This window comes from Notothenia rossii (assembly GCF_949606895.1).
Source record: "Notothenia rossii genome assembly, chromosome: 4".
In the NCBI taxonomy this organism is placed as follows: domain Eukaryota; kingdom Metazoa; phylum Chordata; class Actinopteri; order Perciformes; family Nototheniidae; genus Notothenia; species Notothenia rossii.
The window spans coordinates 1,043,068-1,057,481 of NC_136902.1; the positions used below are offsets into that span (position 1 = coordinate 1,043,068).

Sequence of the window (14,414 nt, forward strand, 5' to 3'; positions counted from 1 at the left end):
CAGTCAGTGGAACAACAACATGTTTCAGTCCCTCATCATTCAGTCAGTGAAACAACAACAATATGTTTCAGTCCCTCATCATCAGTCAGTGAAACAACAACATGTTTCAGTTCCTCATCATTCAGTCAGTGGAACAACAACATGTTTCAGTCCCTCATCATTCAGTCAGTGGAACAACAATATGTTTCAGTCCCTCATCATTCAGTCAGTGGAACAACAACATGTTTCAGTCCCTCATCATTCAGTCAGTGGAACAACAACATGTTTCAGTCCCTCATCATTCAGTCAGTAGAACAACAACATGTTTCAGTCCCTCATCATTCAGTCAGTGGAACAACAACATGTTTCAGTCCCTCATCATTCAGTCAGTGGAACAACAACAACATGTTTCAGTACCTCATCATTCAGTCAGTGGAACAACAACATGTTTCAGTCCCTCATCATTCAGTCAGTGGAACAACAACATGTTTCAGTCCCTCATCATTCAGTCAGTGGAACAACAACATGTTTCAGTACCTCATCATTCAGTCAGTGAACAACAACATGTTTCAGTCCCCTCATCATTCAGTCAGTGGAACAACAACATGTTTCAGTACCTCATCATTCAGTCAGTGGAACAACAACATGTTTCAGTCCCTCATCATTCAGTCAGTGGAACAACAACATGTTTCAGTCCTCATCATTCAGTCAGTGGAACAACAACATGTTTCAGTCCCTCATCATTCAGTCAGTGGAACAACAACATGTTTCAGTCCCTCATCATTCAGTCAGTGGAACAACAACATGTTTCAGTACCTCATCATTCAGTCAGTGGAACAACAACATGTTTCAGTCCCTCATCATTCAGTCAGTGGAACAACAACATGTTTCAGTCCTCATCATTCAGTCAGTGGAACAACAACATGTTTCAGTACCTCATCATTCAGTCAGTGGAACAACAACATGTTTCAGTCCCTCATCATTCAGTCAGTGGAACAACAACATGTTTCAGTCCCTCATCATTCAGTCAGTGGAACAACAACATGTTTCAGTCCCTCATCATTCAGTCAGTGGAACAACAACATGTTTCAGTCCCTCATCATTCAGTCAGTGGAACAACAACATGTTTCAGTACCTCATCATTCAGTCAGTGGAACAACAACATGTTTCAGTCCCTCATCATTCAGTCAGTGGAACAACAACATGTTTCAGTACCTCATCATTCAGTCAGTGGAACAACAACATGTTTCAGTCCCTCATCATTCAGTCAGTGGAACAACAACATGTTTCAGTCCCTCATCATTCAGTCAGTGGAACAACAACATGTTTCAGTACCTCATCATTCAGTCAGTGGAACAACAACATGTTTCAGTCCTCATCATTCAGTCAGTGGAACAACAACATGTTTCAGTACCTCATCATTCAGTCAGTGGAACAACAACATGTTTCAGTCCCTCATCATTCAGTCAGTGGAACAACAACATGTTTCAGTCCCTCATCATTCAGTCAGTGGAACAACAACATGTTCTCAGTACCTCATCATTCAGTCAGTGGAACAACAACATGTTTCAGTCCCTCATCATTCAGTCAGTGGAACAACAACATGTTTCAGTACCTCATCATTCAGTCAGTGGAACAACAACATGTTTCAGTCCCTCATCATTCAGTCAGTGGAACAACAACATGTTTCAGTCCCTCATCATTCAGTCAGTGGAACAACAACAACATGTTTCAGTACCTCATCATTCAGTCAGTGGAACAACAACATGTTTCAGTACCTCATCATTCAGTCAGTGGAACAACAACATGTTTCAGTCCCTCATCATTCAGTCAGTGGAACAACAACATGTTTCAGTACCTCATCATTCAGTCAGTGGAACAACAACATGTTTCAGTACCTCATCATTCAGTCAGTGGAACAACAACATGTTTCAGTACCTCATCATTCAGTCAGTGGAACAACAACATGTTTCAGTCCCTCATCATTCAGTCAGTGGAACAACAACATGTTTCAGTCCCTCATCATTCAGTCAGTGGAACAACAACATGTTTCAGTACCTCATCATTCAGTCAGTGGAACAACAACATGTTTCAGTCCCTCATCATTCAGTCAGAGGAACAACAACATGTTTCAGTCCCTCATCATTCAGTCAGTGGAACAACAACATGTTTCAGTCCCTCATCATTCAGTCAGTGGAACAACAACATGTTTCAGTCCCTCATCATTCAGTCAGTGGAACAACAACATGTTTCAGTCCCTCATCATTCAGTCAGTGGAACAACAACATGTTTCAGTCCCTCATCATTCAGTCAGTGGAACAACAACATGTTTCAGTCCCTCATCATTCAGTCAGTGGAACAACAACATGTTTCAGTACCTCATCATTCAGTCAGTGGAACAACAACAACATGTTTCAGTCCCTCATCATTCAGTCAGTGGAACAACAACAACATGTTTCAGTACCTCATCATTCAGTCAGTGGAACAACAACATGTTTCAGTCCCTCATCATTCAGTCAGTGGAACAACAACATGTTTCAGTCCCTCATCATTCAGTCAGTGGAACAACAACATGTTTCAGTACCTCATCATTCAGTCAGTGGAACAACAACATGTTTCAGTCCCTCATCATTCAGTCAGTGGAACAACAACAACATGTTTCAGTCCCTCATCATTCAGTCAGTGGAACAACAACAACATGTTTCAGTACCTCATCATTCAGTCAGTGGAACAACAACATGTTTCAGTACCTCATCATTCAGTCAGTGGAACAACAACATGTTTCAGTCCCTCATCATTCAGTCAGTGGAACAACAACATGTTTCAGTCCCTCATCATTCAGTCAGTGGAACAACAACATGTTTCAGTACCTCATCATTCAGTAAGTGGAACAACAACATGTTTCAGTCCCTCATCATTCAGTCAGTGGAACAACAACATGTTTCAGTCCCTCATCATTCAGTCAGTGGAACAACAACATGTTTCAGTCCCTCATCATTCAGTCAGTGGAACAACAACAACATGTTTCAGTCCCTCATCATTCAGTCAGTGGAACAACAACAACATGTTTCAGTCCCTCATCATTCAGTCAGTGGAACAACAACAACATGTTTCAGTCCCTCATCATTCAGTCAGTGGAACAACAACATGTTTCAGTCCCTCATCATTCAGTCAGTGGAACAACAACAACATGTTTCAGTCCCTCATCATTCAGTCAGTGGAACAACAACATGTTTCAGTCCCTCATCATTCAGTCAGTGGAACAACAACATGTTTCAGTACCTCATCATTCAGTCAGTGGAACAACAACATGTTTCAGTACCTCATCATTCAGTCAGTGGAACAACAACATGTTTCAGTCCCTCATCATTCAGTCAGTGGAACAACAACATGTTTCAGTCCCTCATCATTCAGTCAGTGGAACAACAACAACATGTTTCAGTCCCTCATCATTCATTCAGTGGAACAACAACAACATGTTTCAGTCCCTCATCATTCAGTCAGTGGAACAACAACAACATGTTTCAGTCCCTCATCATTCAGTCAGTGGAACAACAACATGTTTCAGTACCTCATCATTCAGTCAGTGGAACAACAACATGTTTCAGTACCTCATCATTCAGTCAGTGGAACAACAACATGTTTCAGTCCCTCATCATTCAGTCAGTGGAACAACAACATGTTTCAGTCCCTCATCATTCAGTCAGTGGAACAACAACATGTTTCAGTACCTCATCATTCAGTCAGTGGAACAACAACATGTTTCAGTCCTCATCATTCAGTCAGTGGAACAACAACATGTTTCAGTCCCTCATCATTCAGTCAGTGGAACAACAACATGTTTCAGTCCCTCATCATTCAGTCAGTGGAACAACAACATGTTTCAGTCCCTCATCATTCAGTCAGTGGAACAACAACATGTTTCAGTACCTCATCATTCAGTCAGTGGAACAACAACATGTTTCAGTACCTCATCATTCAGTCAGTGGAACAACAACAACATGTTTCAGTACCTCATCATTCAGTCAGTGGAACAACAACATGTTTCAGTCCCTCATCATTCAGTCAGTGGAACAACAACATGTTTCAGTCCCTCATCATTCAGTCAGTGGAACAACAACATGTTTCAGTCCCTCATCATTCAGTCAGTGGAACAACAACATGTTTCAGTCCCTCATCATTCAGTCAGTGGAACAACAACATGTTTCAGTCCCTCATCATTCAGTCAGTGGAACAACAACATGTTTCAGTACCTCATCATTCAGTCAGTGGAACAACAACATGTTTCAGTCCCTCATCATTCAGTCAGTGGAACAACAACATGTTTCAGTCCCTCATCATTCAGTCAGTGGAACAACAACATGTTTCAGTACCTCATCATTCAGTCAGTGGAACAACAACATGTTTCAGTCCCTCATCATTCAGTCAGTGGAACAACAACATGTTTCAGTCCCTCATCATTCAGTCAGTGGAACAACAACATGTTTCAGTCCCTCATCATTCAGTCAGTGGAACAACAACATGTTTCAGTACCTCATCATTCAGTCAGTGGAACAACAACAACATGTTTCAGTCCCTCATCATTCAGTCAGTGGAACAACAACATGTTTCAGTACCTCATCATTCAGTCAGTGGAACAACAACATGTTTCAGTCCCTCATCATTCAGTCAGTGGAACAACAACATGTTTCAGTCCCTCATCATTCAGTCAGTGGAACAACAACAACATGTTTCAGTACCTCATCATTCAGTCAGTGGAACAACAACAACATGTTTCAGTCCCTCATCATTCAGTCAGTGGAACAACAACATGTTTCAGTCCCTCATCATTCAGTCAGTGGAACAACAACATGTTTCAGTCCCTCATCATTCAGTCAGTGGAACAACAACAACATGTTTCAGTCCCTCATCATTCAGTCAGTGGAACAACAACAACATGTTTCAGTCCCTCATCATTCAGTCAGTGGAACAACAACATGTTTCAGTCCCTCATCATTCAGTCAGTGGAACAACAACATGTTTCAGTCCCTCATCATTCAGTCAGTGGAACAACAACAACATGTTTCAGTCCCTCATCATTCAGTCAGTGGAACAACAACATGTTTCAGTCCCTCATCATTCAGTCAGTGGAACAACAACAACATGTTTCAGTCCCTCATCATTCAGTCAGTGGAACAACAACAACAACATGTTTCAGTCCCTCATCATTCAGTCAGTGGAACAACAACATGTTTCAGTACCTCATCATTCAGTCAGTGGAACAACAACAACATGTTTCAGTACCTCATCATTCAGTCAGTGGAACAACAACATGTTTCAGTACCTCATCATTCAGTCAGTGGAACAACAACATGTTTCAGTCCCTCATCATTCAGTCAGTGGAACAACAACATGTTTCAGTCCCTCATCATTCAGTCAGTGGAACAACAACATGTTTCAGTCCCTCATCATTCAGTCAGTGGAACAACAACATGTTTCAGTCCCTCATCATTCAGTCAGTGGAACAATAACATGTTTCAGTCACTCATCATTCAGTCAGTGGAACAACAGCATGTTTCAGTACCTCATCATTCAGTCAGTGGAACAACAACATGTTTCAGTCCCTCATCATTCAGTCAGTGGAACAACAACATGTTTCAGTCCCTTATCATTCAGTCAGTGGAACAACAACATGTTTCAGTCCCTCATCATTCAGTCAGTGGAACAACAACATGTTTCAGTCCCTCATCATTCAGTCAGTGGAACAACAACAACATGTTTCAGTCCCTCATCATTCAGTCAGTGGAACAACAACATGTTTCAGTCCCTCATCATTCAGTCAGTGGAACAACAACATGTTTCAGTACCTCATCATTCAGTCAGTGGAACAACAACATGTTTCAGTCCCTCATCATTCAGTCAGAGGAACAACAACATGTTTCAGTCCCTCATCATTCAGTCAGTGGAACAACAACATGTTTCAGTACCTCATCATTCAGTCAGTGGAACAACAACATGTTTCAGTCCCTCATCATTCAGTCAGTGGAACAACAACATGTTTCAGTCCCTCATCATTCAGTCAGAGGAACAACAACATGTTTCAGTCCCTCATCATTCAGTCAGTGGAACAACAACATGTTTCAGTCCCTCATCATTCAGTCAGTGGAACAACAACATGTTTCAGTCCCTCATCATTCAGTCAGTGGAACAACAACATGTTTCAGTCCCTCATCATTCAGTCAGTGGAACAACAACATGTTTCAGTCCCTCATCATTCAGTCAGTGGAACAACAACATGTTTCAGTCCCTCATCATTCAGTCAGTGGAACAACAACATGTTTCAGTCCCTCATCATTCAGTCAGTGGAACAACAACATGTTTCAGTCCCTCATCATTCAGTCAGTGGAACAACAACATGTTTCAGTCCCTCATCATTCAGTCAGTGGAACAACAACATGTTTCAGTCCCTCATCATTCAGTCAGTGGAACAACAACATGTTTCAGTACCTCATCATTCAGTCAGTGGAACAACAACATGTTTCAGTCCCTCATCATTCAGTCAGTGGAACAACAACATGTTTCAGTACCTCATCATTCAGTCAGTGGAACAACAACATGTTTCAGTCCCTCATCATTCAGTCAGTGGAACAACAACATGTTTCAGTCCCTCATCATTCAGTCAGTGGAACAACAACATGTTTCAGTCCCTCATCATTCAGTCAGTGGAACAACAACATGTTTCAGTCCCTCATCATTCAGTCAGTGGAACAACAACAACATGTTTCAGTCCCTCATCATTCAGTCAGAGGAACAACAACATGTTTCAGTCCCTCATCATTCAGTCAGTGGAACAACAACATGTTTCAGTCCCTCATCATTCAGTCAGTGGAACAACAACATGTTTCAGTCCCTCATCATTCAGTCAGTAGAACAACAACAACATGTTTCAGTCCCTCATCATGCAGTCAGTGGAACAACAACATGTTTCAGTACCTCATCATTCAGTCAGTGGAACAACAACAACATGTTTCAGTCCCTCATCATTCAGTCAGTGGAACAACAACATGTTTCAGTACCTCATCATTCAGTCAGTGGAACAACAACAACATGTTTCAGTCCCTCATCATTCAGTCAGTGGAACAACAACATGTTTCAGTACCTCATCATTCAGTCAGTGGAACAACAACATGTTTCAGTCCCTCATCATTCAGTCAGTGGAACAACAACATGTTTCAGTCTCTCATCATTCAGTCAGTGGAACAACAACATGTTTCAGTCCCTCATCATTCAGTCAGTGGAACAACAACATGTTTCAGTCCCTCATCATTCAGTCAGTGGAACAACAACAACATGTTTCAGTCCCTCATCATTCAGTCAGTGGAACAACAACATGTTTCAGTCCCTCATCATTCAGTCAGTGGAACAACAACATGTTTCAGTCCCTCATCATTCAGTCAGTGGAACAACAACATGTTTCAGTCCCTCATCATTCAGTCAGTGGAACAACAACAACATGTTTCAGTACTTCATCATTCAGTCAGTGGAACAACAACAACATGTTTCAGTACCTCATCATTCAGTCAGTGGAACAACAACATGTTTCAGTCCCTCATCATTCAGTCAGTGGAACAACAACATGTTTCAGTACCTCATCATTCAGTCAGTGGAACAACAACATGTTTCAGTACCTCATCATTCAGTCAGTGGAACAACAACATGTTTCAGTCCCTCATCATTCAGTCAGTGGAACAACAACATGTTTCAGTCCCTCATCATTCAGTCAGTGGAACAACAACATGTTTCAGTACCTCATCATTCAGTCAGTGGAACAACAACATGTTTCAGTCCCTCATCATTCAGTCAGTGGAACAACAACAACATGTTTCAGTCCCTCATCATTCAGTCAGTAGAACAACAACATGTTTCAGTCCCTCATCATTCAGTCAGTGGAACAACAACAACATGTCTCCGTACCTTGCAGTAGAAGTAAAGTCCGACGGTCACCAGCTGCACCAGCAGCTGAATCAGCGGCAGGACGACGGCTCGGATGATGAAAGGTTCTGGATCTGATGGAACACCTGGACAGCATCAGATCAAGAGTCAGCAAACACTCAGTAGAGACCTGAACCCTGATATCTCTGCAACATGGAGTCGTTATAATACACAGCTGTATTAGTTACATTAAACTGATAGCACTCATGTTGATACTCCAATATAAACTAGAACTGATTAGAGAATCAACCGGTTGGAGTGGAAAAGATGTGAAGGAATAATAAGGCGTTCAGGAGGCCAGTGTCCATTCTGACTCTTGGAGGGATCTTCTACTTCTTGAAAGCAAAATGACAGATATCACTTGGGGTTCTTGAGACAGCTGCTATCACTTAAACAAAGCTATGAATAAAGCTGTGAACAGGCAGTTTCCTTTGCATCCTGGAGCATGGTTTGGAGTCTGGTATCCTTATGAACTGGACATTTTGTGGCAGCTAAAGCATCATCTGCACACACTCTAGAAGTTAGCAAACACTCTGTAGAGACCTGAACCCTGAAGCCACTTCAGCATGGAGACTCCTCTCTCTCTGATTTGACCTCTGGTGAGACTGTGGCCTGACATGTTTCCAGACCGTAGGAGAAGCTGCTGTATCTCTTACATCCAGCAGTCAGTACTCAGGTCCAGACTCTAATGTAAGCTAGACTTCACCGGAGAACCAACCGAACAGTGAGGAAACACAGCAGATGAAACAAAGAGGCCTTTTGTGCACGAGACCAGGACCATAAACCCTGACTGAAGGAGAGGTTCTGGTCCAGGTTCTATATACTTTATATAGCCTTATTACATGGCTTAGTTGAATACTCAATTGTGATTGGTCAATTCAGAGTGCATGACACGTTGTTAATCCAGTAGTACAGACCGCTTTCAAGGACTTATCAACCGTTGTTAAGGACGCTCACATCCGCAGAAAGAAGTCCGGTCCATTGAACTGTACACAGTTTGCTTGTCTTTAGTTTTCCGTTGTCTCCAGTCTGAGAGCAACATGGAGGATTTTAATATTGATTGAATATATTTGGAGAGCACAGTAATTTGGATGAATGGTTAGTGGCTGATGAGTCCCCAGTGAAGAAAAGAAAAAGACAAGAGGGACAAGAAAACAGCGAAGAAGTAAGAGAGGCGAAAAGACGGACCACATCACGGGCTATGGAACTATTTAAAGACTGGCTGATCAGCTACGGGGCAGAAACCCTCAACACGCAGCGGTCCAGACATCAAACGGCAAAACACATTCAGTTTGCAGTTCCTTTGGCATTAGGGCAGGGATATCTAGATACTTTCCAAGGTCTGACATAATGAATTGTGCTACTTTTAAAGCAAGCAACGATGTTTTCAAATCTGTAATCAAAAAGCTCCTCAAAAACGCTATCGAAGCAGTTCCTGCCGTTGCTACGTTAGTTCAAACGGTAACAACGGACTATTTCTCTTAGCGGATGCATGTCCTTTAAAATCAATAATACAAAAATGTAAATCAATAAAAACATTTTCTAAATCAATAAAAGCATTTCAATTAATATTGGGAGTCATGTCGTTACTTTGTTGAGAATGTGGCCGTGTGATAAGCGGGATAATGTGCAGTGACTTGGTCCTCATGAAGGACACCCTTCATGCTGATCAAGATCCTGATCTGCCTGTTCTTTCACTCAGAATGAGCGCCTCGCTGGACATTATCCCTTACATATAAACTGTAACAGCTCACCTGAGACAGTGACAGACAGACAGACAGACAGACAGGTGAGAGACAGACAGGTGAGAGACAGACAGGTGACAGACAGACAGGTGAGAGATAGACAGGTGAACACTGAGCTTACCTGAGACAGTGACAGACAGACAGACAGGTGAGAGACAGACAGGTGAGAGACAGACAGACAGACAGACAGACAGACAGACAGATAGGTGACAGACAGACAGGTGAGAGACAGACAGACAGACAGACAGACAGACAGACAGACAGATAGGTGACAGACAGACAGGTGAGAGATAGACAGGTGAACACTGAGCTTACCTGACACAGTGACAGACAGACAGACAGACAGACAGACAGACAGGTGAGAGACAGACAGGTGAGAGACAGACAGGTGACAGACAGACAGGTGAGAGATGGACAGGTGAACACTGAGCTTACCTGAGACAGTGACAGACAGACAGGTGAGAGACAGACAGGTGAGAGACAGACAGACAGACAGACAGACAGACAGACAGGTGAGAGACAGACAGGTGAGAGACAGACAGACAGACAGACAGACAGACAGACAGATAGGTGACAGACAGACAGGTGAGAGATAGACAGGTGAACACTGAGCTTACCTGAGACAGTGACAGACAGACAGACAGACAGACAGACAGACAGACAGACAGGTGAGAGACAGACAGGTGACAGACAGAAAGGTGACAGACAGACAGACAGACAGACAGACAGGTGAGAGACAGACAGGTGAGAGACAGACAGGTGACAGACAGACAGGTGACAGATAGACAGGTGAACACTGAGCTTACCTGAGACAGTGACAGACAGACAGACAGGTGAGAGACAGACAGGTGAGCGACAGACAGGTGAGCGACAGACAGGTGAGAGACAGACAGACAGACAGACAGATAGGTGACAGACAGACAGGTGAGAGATAGACAGGTGAACACTGAGCTTACCTGACACAGTGACAGACAGACAGACATACAGACAGACAGGTGAGAGACAGACAGGTGACAGACAGACAGGTGACAGACAGACAGGTGAACACTGAGCTTACCTGAGACAGTGACGGACAGCAGACGGCTCTCAGAGGAGAAGTTATGAGAAAAAACAAAGAGGTGATAAACACAGCTGTAGTTTCCCTGGTGGGCGGGCTCTGCAGCCGGGAACAGGAAGTGGGCGCTGTGATTGACAGCTGGCTGGGTGCAGTTGTAAGTGGAGGAGCTGAGCAGGAAGGAGCCTCCTGGGTACTGAGGCTGGATGGAGCAGCTGATTCTGAAGGTGGAGCCTATGAACACCTGGAACCCCTGCTGCTGGGCCCCGGAGACCCCGTACGTGGAGGAGGACCCAGAGATGTTGGGCTGAAGCAGCAGGTCTGAAGAGAGAGAGAGACCACAACCAAATAAATGTGTTCTTTGAACTCTCAGGTAGGGCTGCTCGATTATGGCAAAAATCATAATCTCGATTATTTGGGTCAATAATTGTAATTGCGATTATTAAATGCGATTATTCATTGACTTTGAAAACATAAATTTATTGGAGAAAAAAAATGTGAACAGTATGTTTTTAACAGTTGGTTACCCTGAACTTTAAGTATAATTGAACAAAAAAAACAAAAAAAAGTGTTTAAAAAAAAAGTAATAATAATAATAAAAAAATAATCTTTTTATTTCGATTACGTTGTTTCCGTAATCGTTGCAAGCCATAATCGTAATCGCGATTAAAATACGAATGCCCAGGCCAGGCGACGCCACTGGTTCCTATCAAAGATGGTGTAAACATGGCCATTGATTATATCAATATGATATTTCACAAGGCAGCTATTAAAGCTGACCTTGTGAAACAAAAGCGGAAGCCTGTTAAAAGGCAAAACGCTGACAAATGGTTTGACCAGGAATGACCATCAGAAAAGACCTGAGAAAAATAGCAAATGAAAAACATCGGCAACCAAACAACCCAGCTTTACGCATTAGATACAATGACGTTTTAAACAAATATAAATAATAAGGAACAAAAAACAAAAGGATACCCACATGACACTTGAGGATATTGAGAAAGCCATTGATCAAAATCAATTCTGGGATCTGTGGAGCAACTTCAACACAAAACAACCGCAAGCATTACCCATCCAAAACGGTGACATCTGGAGAGAACATTTTGAAAGTTTGTACAAAGACATACCAATAAATCTAATGAATTCAGATCAATGTATTACAAAAGAGAAACTCCAAACATTAGAAGAAACTATTAAAGACCACCAGGACCCCCTTGATTTCCCAATGACTTGGGAAGAGTTGACCACACAGACACAATCTCTCCGGCCAAGGAAAGCTTGTGGCCCAGACAACATTCAAAACGAAATGCTCAGATGCAGCACCCCAGAGATGCAGGTACAGTATTAAAGCTGTTCAATATCATATTGCAGTCAGGATGTTTCCATCTGGTGCAAAGGGCTCATCTCCCCCATTCATAAGAGTGGAGACAAATCAGACCCTAAGAACTACCGTGGCATCTGTGTCAGCAGCTGTCTGGAACATTATTCTGTAGTATTCTAAATAAAAGAATACAAGATTTCCTTAACCGACAATCCATCTTGAGTCAAAATCAAATTGGCTTCCTTCCAAAACACCGCACCACCGACCATGTATATACCCTTCACACTTTAGTTAACAAACATGTACACCAAACAAAACATGGTAAGATATTCACTTGTTTCATTGATTTCAAAAAAGCTTTGGACTCTATTTGGCACCAAGGGCTCTATTATAGACTTCTACATTGTGGTATAGGGGGCAAAATGTACCATCTGGTTAAATCAATGTATTTAGGGAATAAGTGTGCTGTTCAAACTGGAGACAAACAAACTGAATTCTTCACCCAGAGAAGAGGTGTTCGTCAGGGTTGCAATTTAAGTCCCACTTTATTTAATATATATATAAATGAACTTGCTGTTCAGTTGGATCACTGTGCTGCTCCTGGCCTCTCCCTCCTAGAGAGAGAGGTGAAGTGTCTGCTTTATGCTGATGACCTTGTTCTGCTGTCTCCTACTGAACAAGGACTACAACAACAGCTGGACATAGTAGACCAGTACTGTAAGAACTGGGCCCTGGCAGTCAATATGAAGAAAACTAATGTCATGGTTTTCCAAAAACGCCCCAGATGTCAGGAGAACAAATACCAGTTTACCATAAATAATCATATCATCGAACATAGTATGAGTTACACCTACCTCGGTTTAACCATAACAGCATCAGGAAGTTTCAACATGGCAGTGAATGCACTCAAAGAAAAAGCCAGAAGAGCTCTTAATGCAATTAAGAGAACATTTTATAATGTCCAAATTCCAATTCAAATCTGGCTCAAAATCTTTGATAGTGTGATCCAGCCCATTGCGCTGTACGGTAGTGAAGTATGGGGTCCACTCAGTCACCAGAGCTATACCCGCTGGGACAAACATCCAACAGAGTCTTTCCATGCAGAATTCTGCAGATACATTTTACGTGTTCAGAGAAAAACACCAACAAATGCATGTAGAGCAGAATTAGGCAGATACCCACTGATCATTAACACTCAAAAGAGAGCACTGACATTCTTTAACCACCTTAGGTCCAGCCCCCGAGACCCCCTCCACTCCAAAGCCCTCCAAAGCCAAGAGCTAACCCCAGAGAAGAGTCCCCTATGTCAGCTGGTGCTGAGGCTAGCTGCCCCCTCTCAGAGCCACTCTGACCAGTCTCTCAACAACACTGCTCTCCAAACACCAATCACAGTCAAACGCATTATAACACAATGTAAACACAACTATTTACAACATTGGGAAGAAGAAACTAAAAGCCAAAGTAGATTAGAATGTTACCTGGCTCTAAACAGAGAGTATGAGCTGGCAGAGTATCTCTCTACTGTCAGAGATAGAAAGCAGAGACAGATCCTAGCCAAGTACAGGCTCAGTGACCACAAACTGCCAATCCAAACAGGAAGACTCAAAAGATCCTGGCAACCAAAAGAGAACAGAACATGTGGTCACTGTACGACAGGTGAGACTGAGACAGAGATGCACTTCCTCCTGAAGTGCCAAACATTCAACGAAGTAAGGAGCATTTATTGGAACAAGTTGAACTCTGTAATCCCAGGTTTCAAGGAGGTTGATGACCTCTCAAGACTGAGAGTACTCCTAGGAGAAGGAGACAAGGCACACCTTGCTGCCCAATATGTATACACATGCCACAACCTGAGGGACAGTGAATGAGACTCACACACACACACACACACACACACACACACACACACACACACACACACACACACACACACACACACACACACACACACACACACACACACACACACACACACACACACACACACACACACACACACACACACACGTGTTGAAATGTAATTGTATCACTGTATATATATATCATCAATAATATGTAAAAATTTGAAATGTCTGTTAATGTTGTTAATTATTTTGATGCTTTGGCAACATTGTTTAATTTAACTTTCATGCCAATAAAGCCCCTTTGAATTGAATTGAATTGAATTGATAACTGACGTGATGGAAGCTCCTCAGAGAGAGAGAGAGAGAGAGAGAGAGAGAGAGAGAGAGGGAGAGGGAGAGGGAGAGGGAGAGAGAGAGAGGGAGAGAGAGAGAGAGGGGGGGAGAGAGAGAGAGAGAGAGGGAGAGAGAGGGAGGGAGAGAGAGGGAGAGAGAGAGAGAGA

The 14,414-nt window shown here is 42.6% G+C and overlaps 1 protein-coding gene across 1 annotated transcript in view; it reads right to left on the minus strand.

Annotated features, from left to right (window-relative positions):
* LOC307037640 (tyrosine-protein phosphatase non-receptor type 22-like) overlaps positions 1–14,414 on the minus strand; it is a 53,134-nt gene that overhangs the window by 20,989 nt on the left and 17,731 nt on the right. The window contains exons 6-7 of the mRNA XM_079678688.1: positions 10,753–11,070; positions 7,933–8,036 (exon numbers count right to left, since the gene is read on the minus strand). Of these exons, the coding sequence (XP_079534814.1) occupies positions 7,933–8,036; positions 10,753–11,070 (422 nt within the window). The remainder of the gene's footprint in view (positions 1–7,932; positions 8,037–10,752; positions 11,071–14,414) is intronic.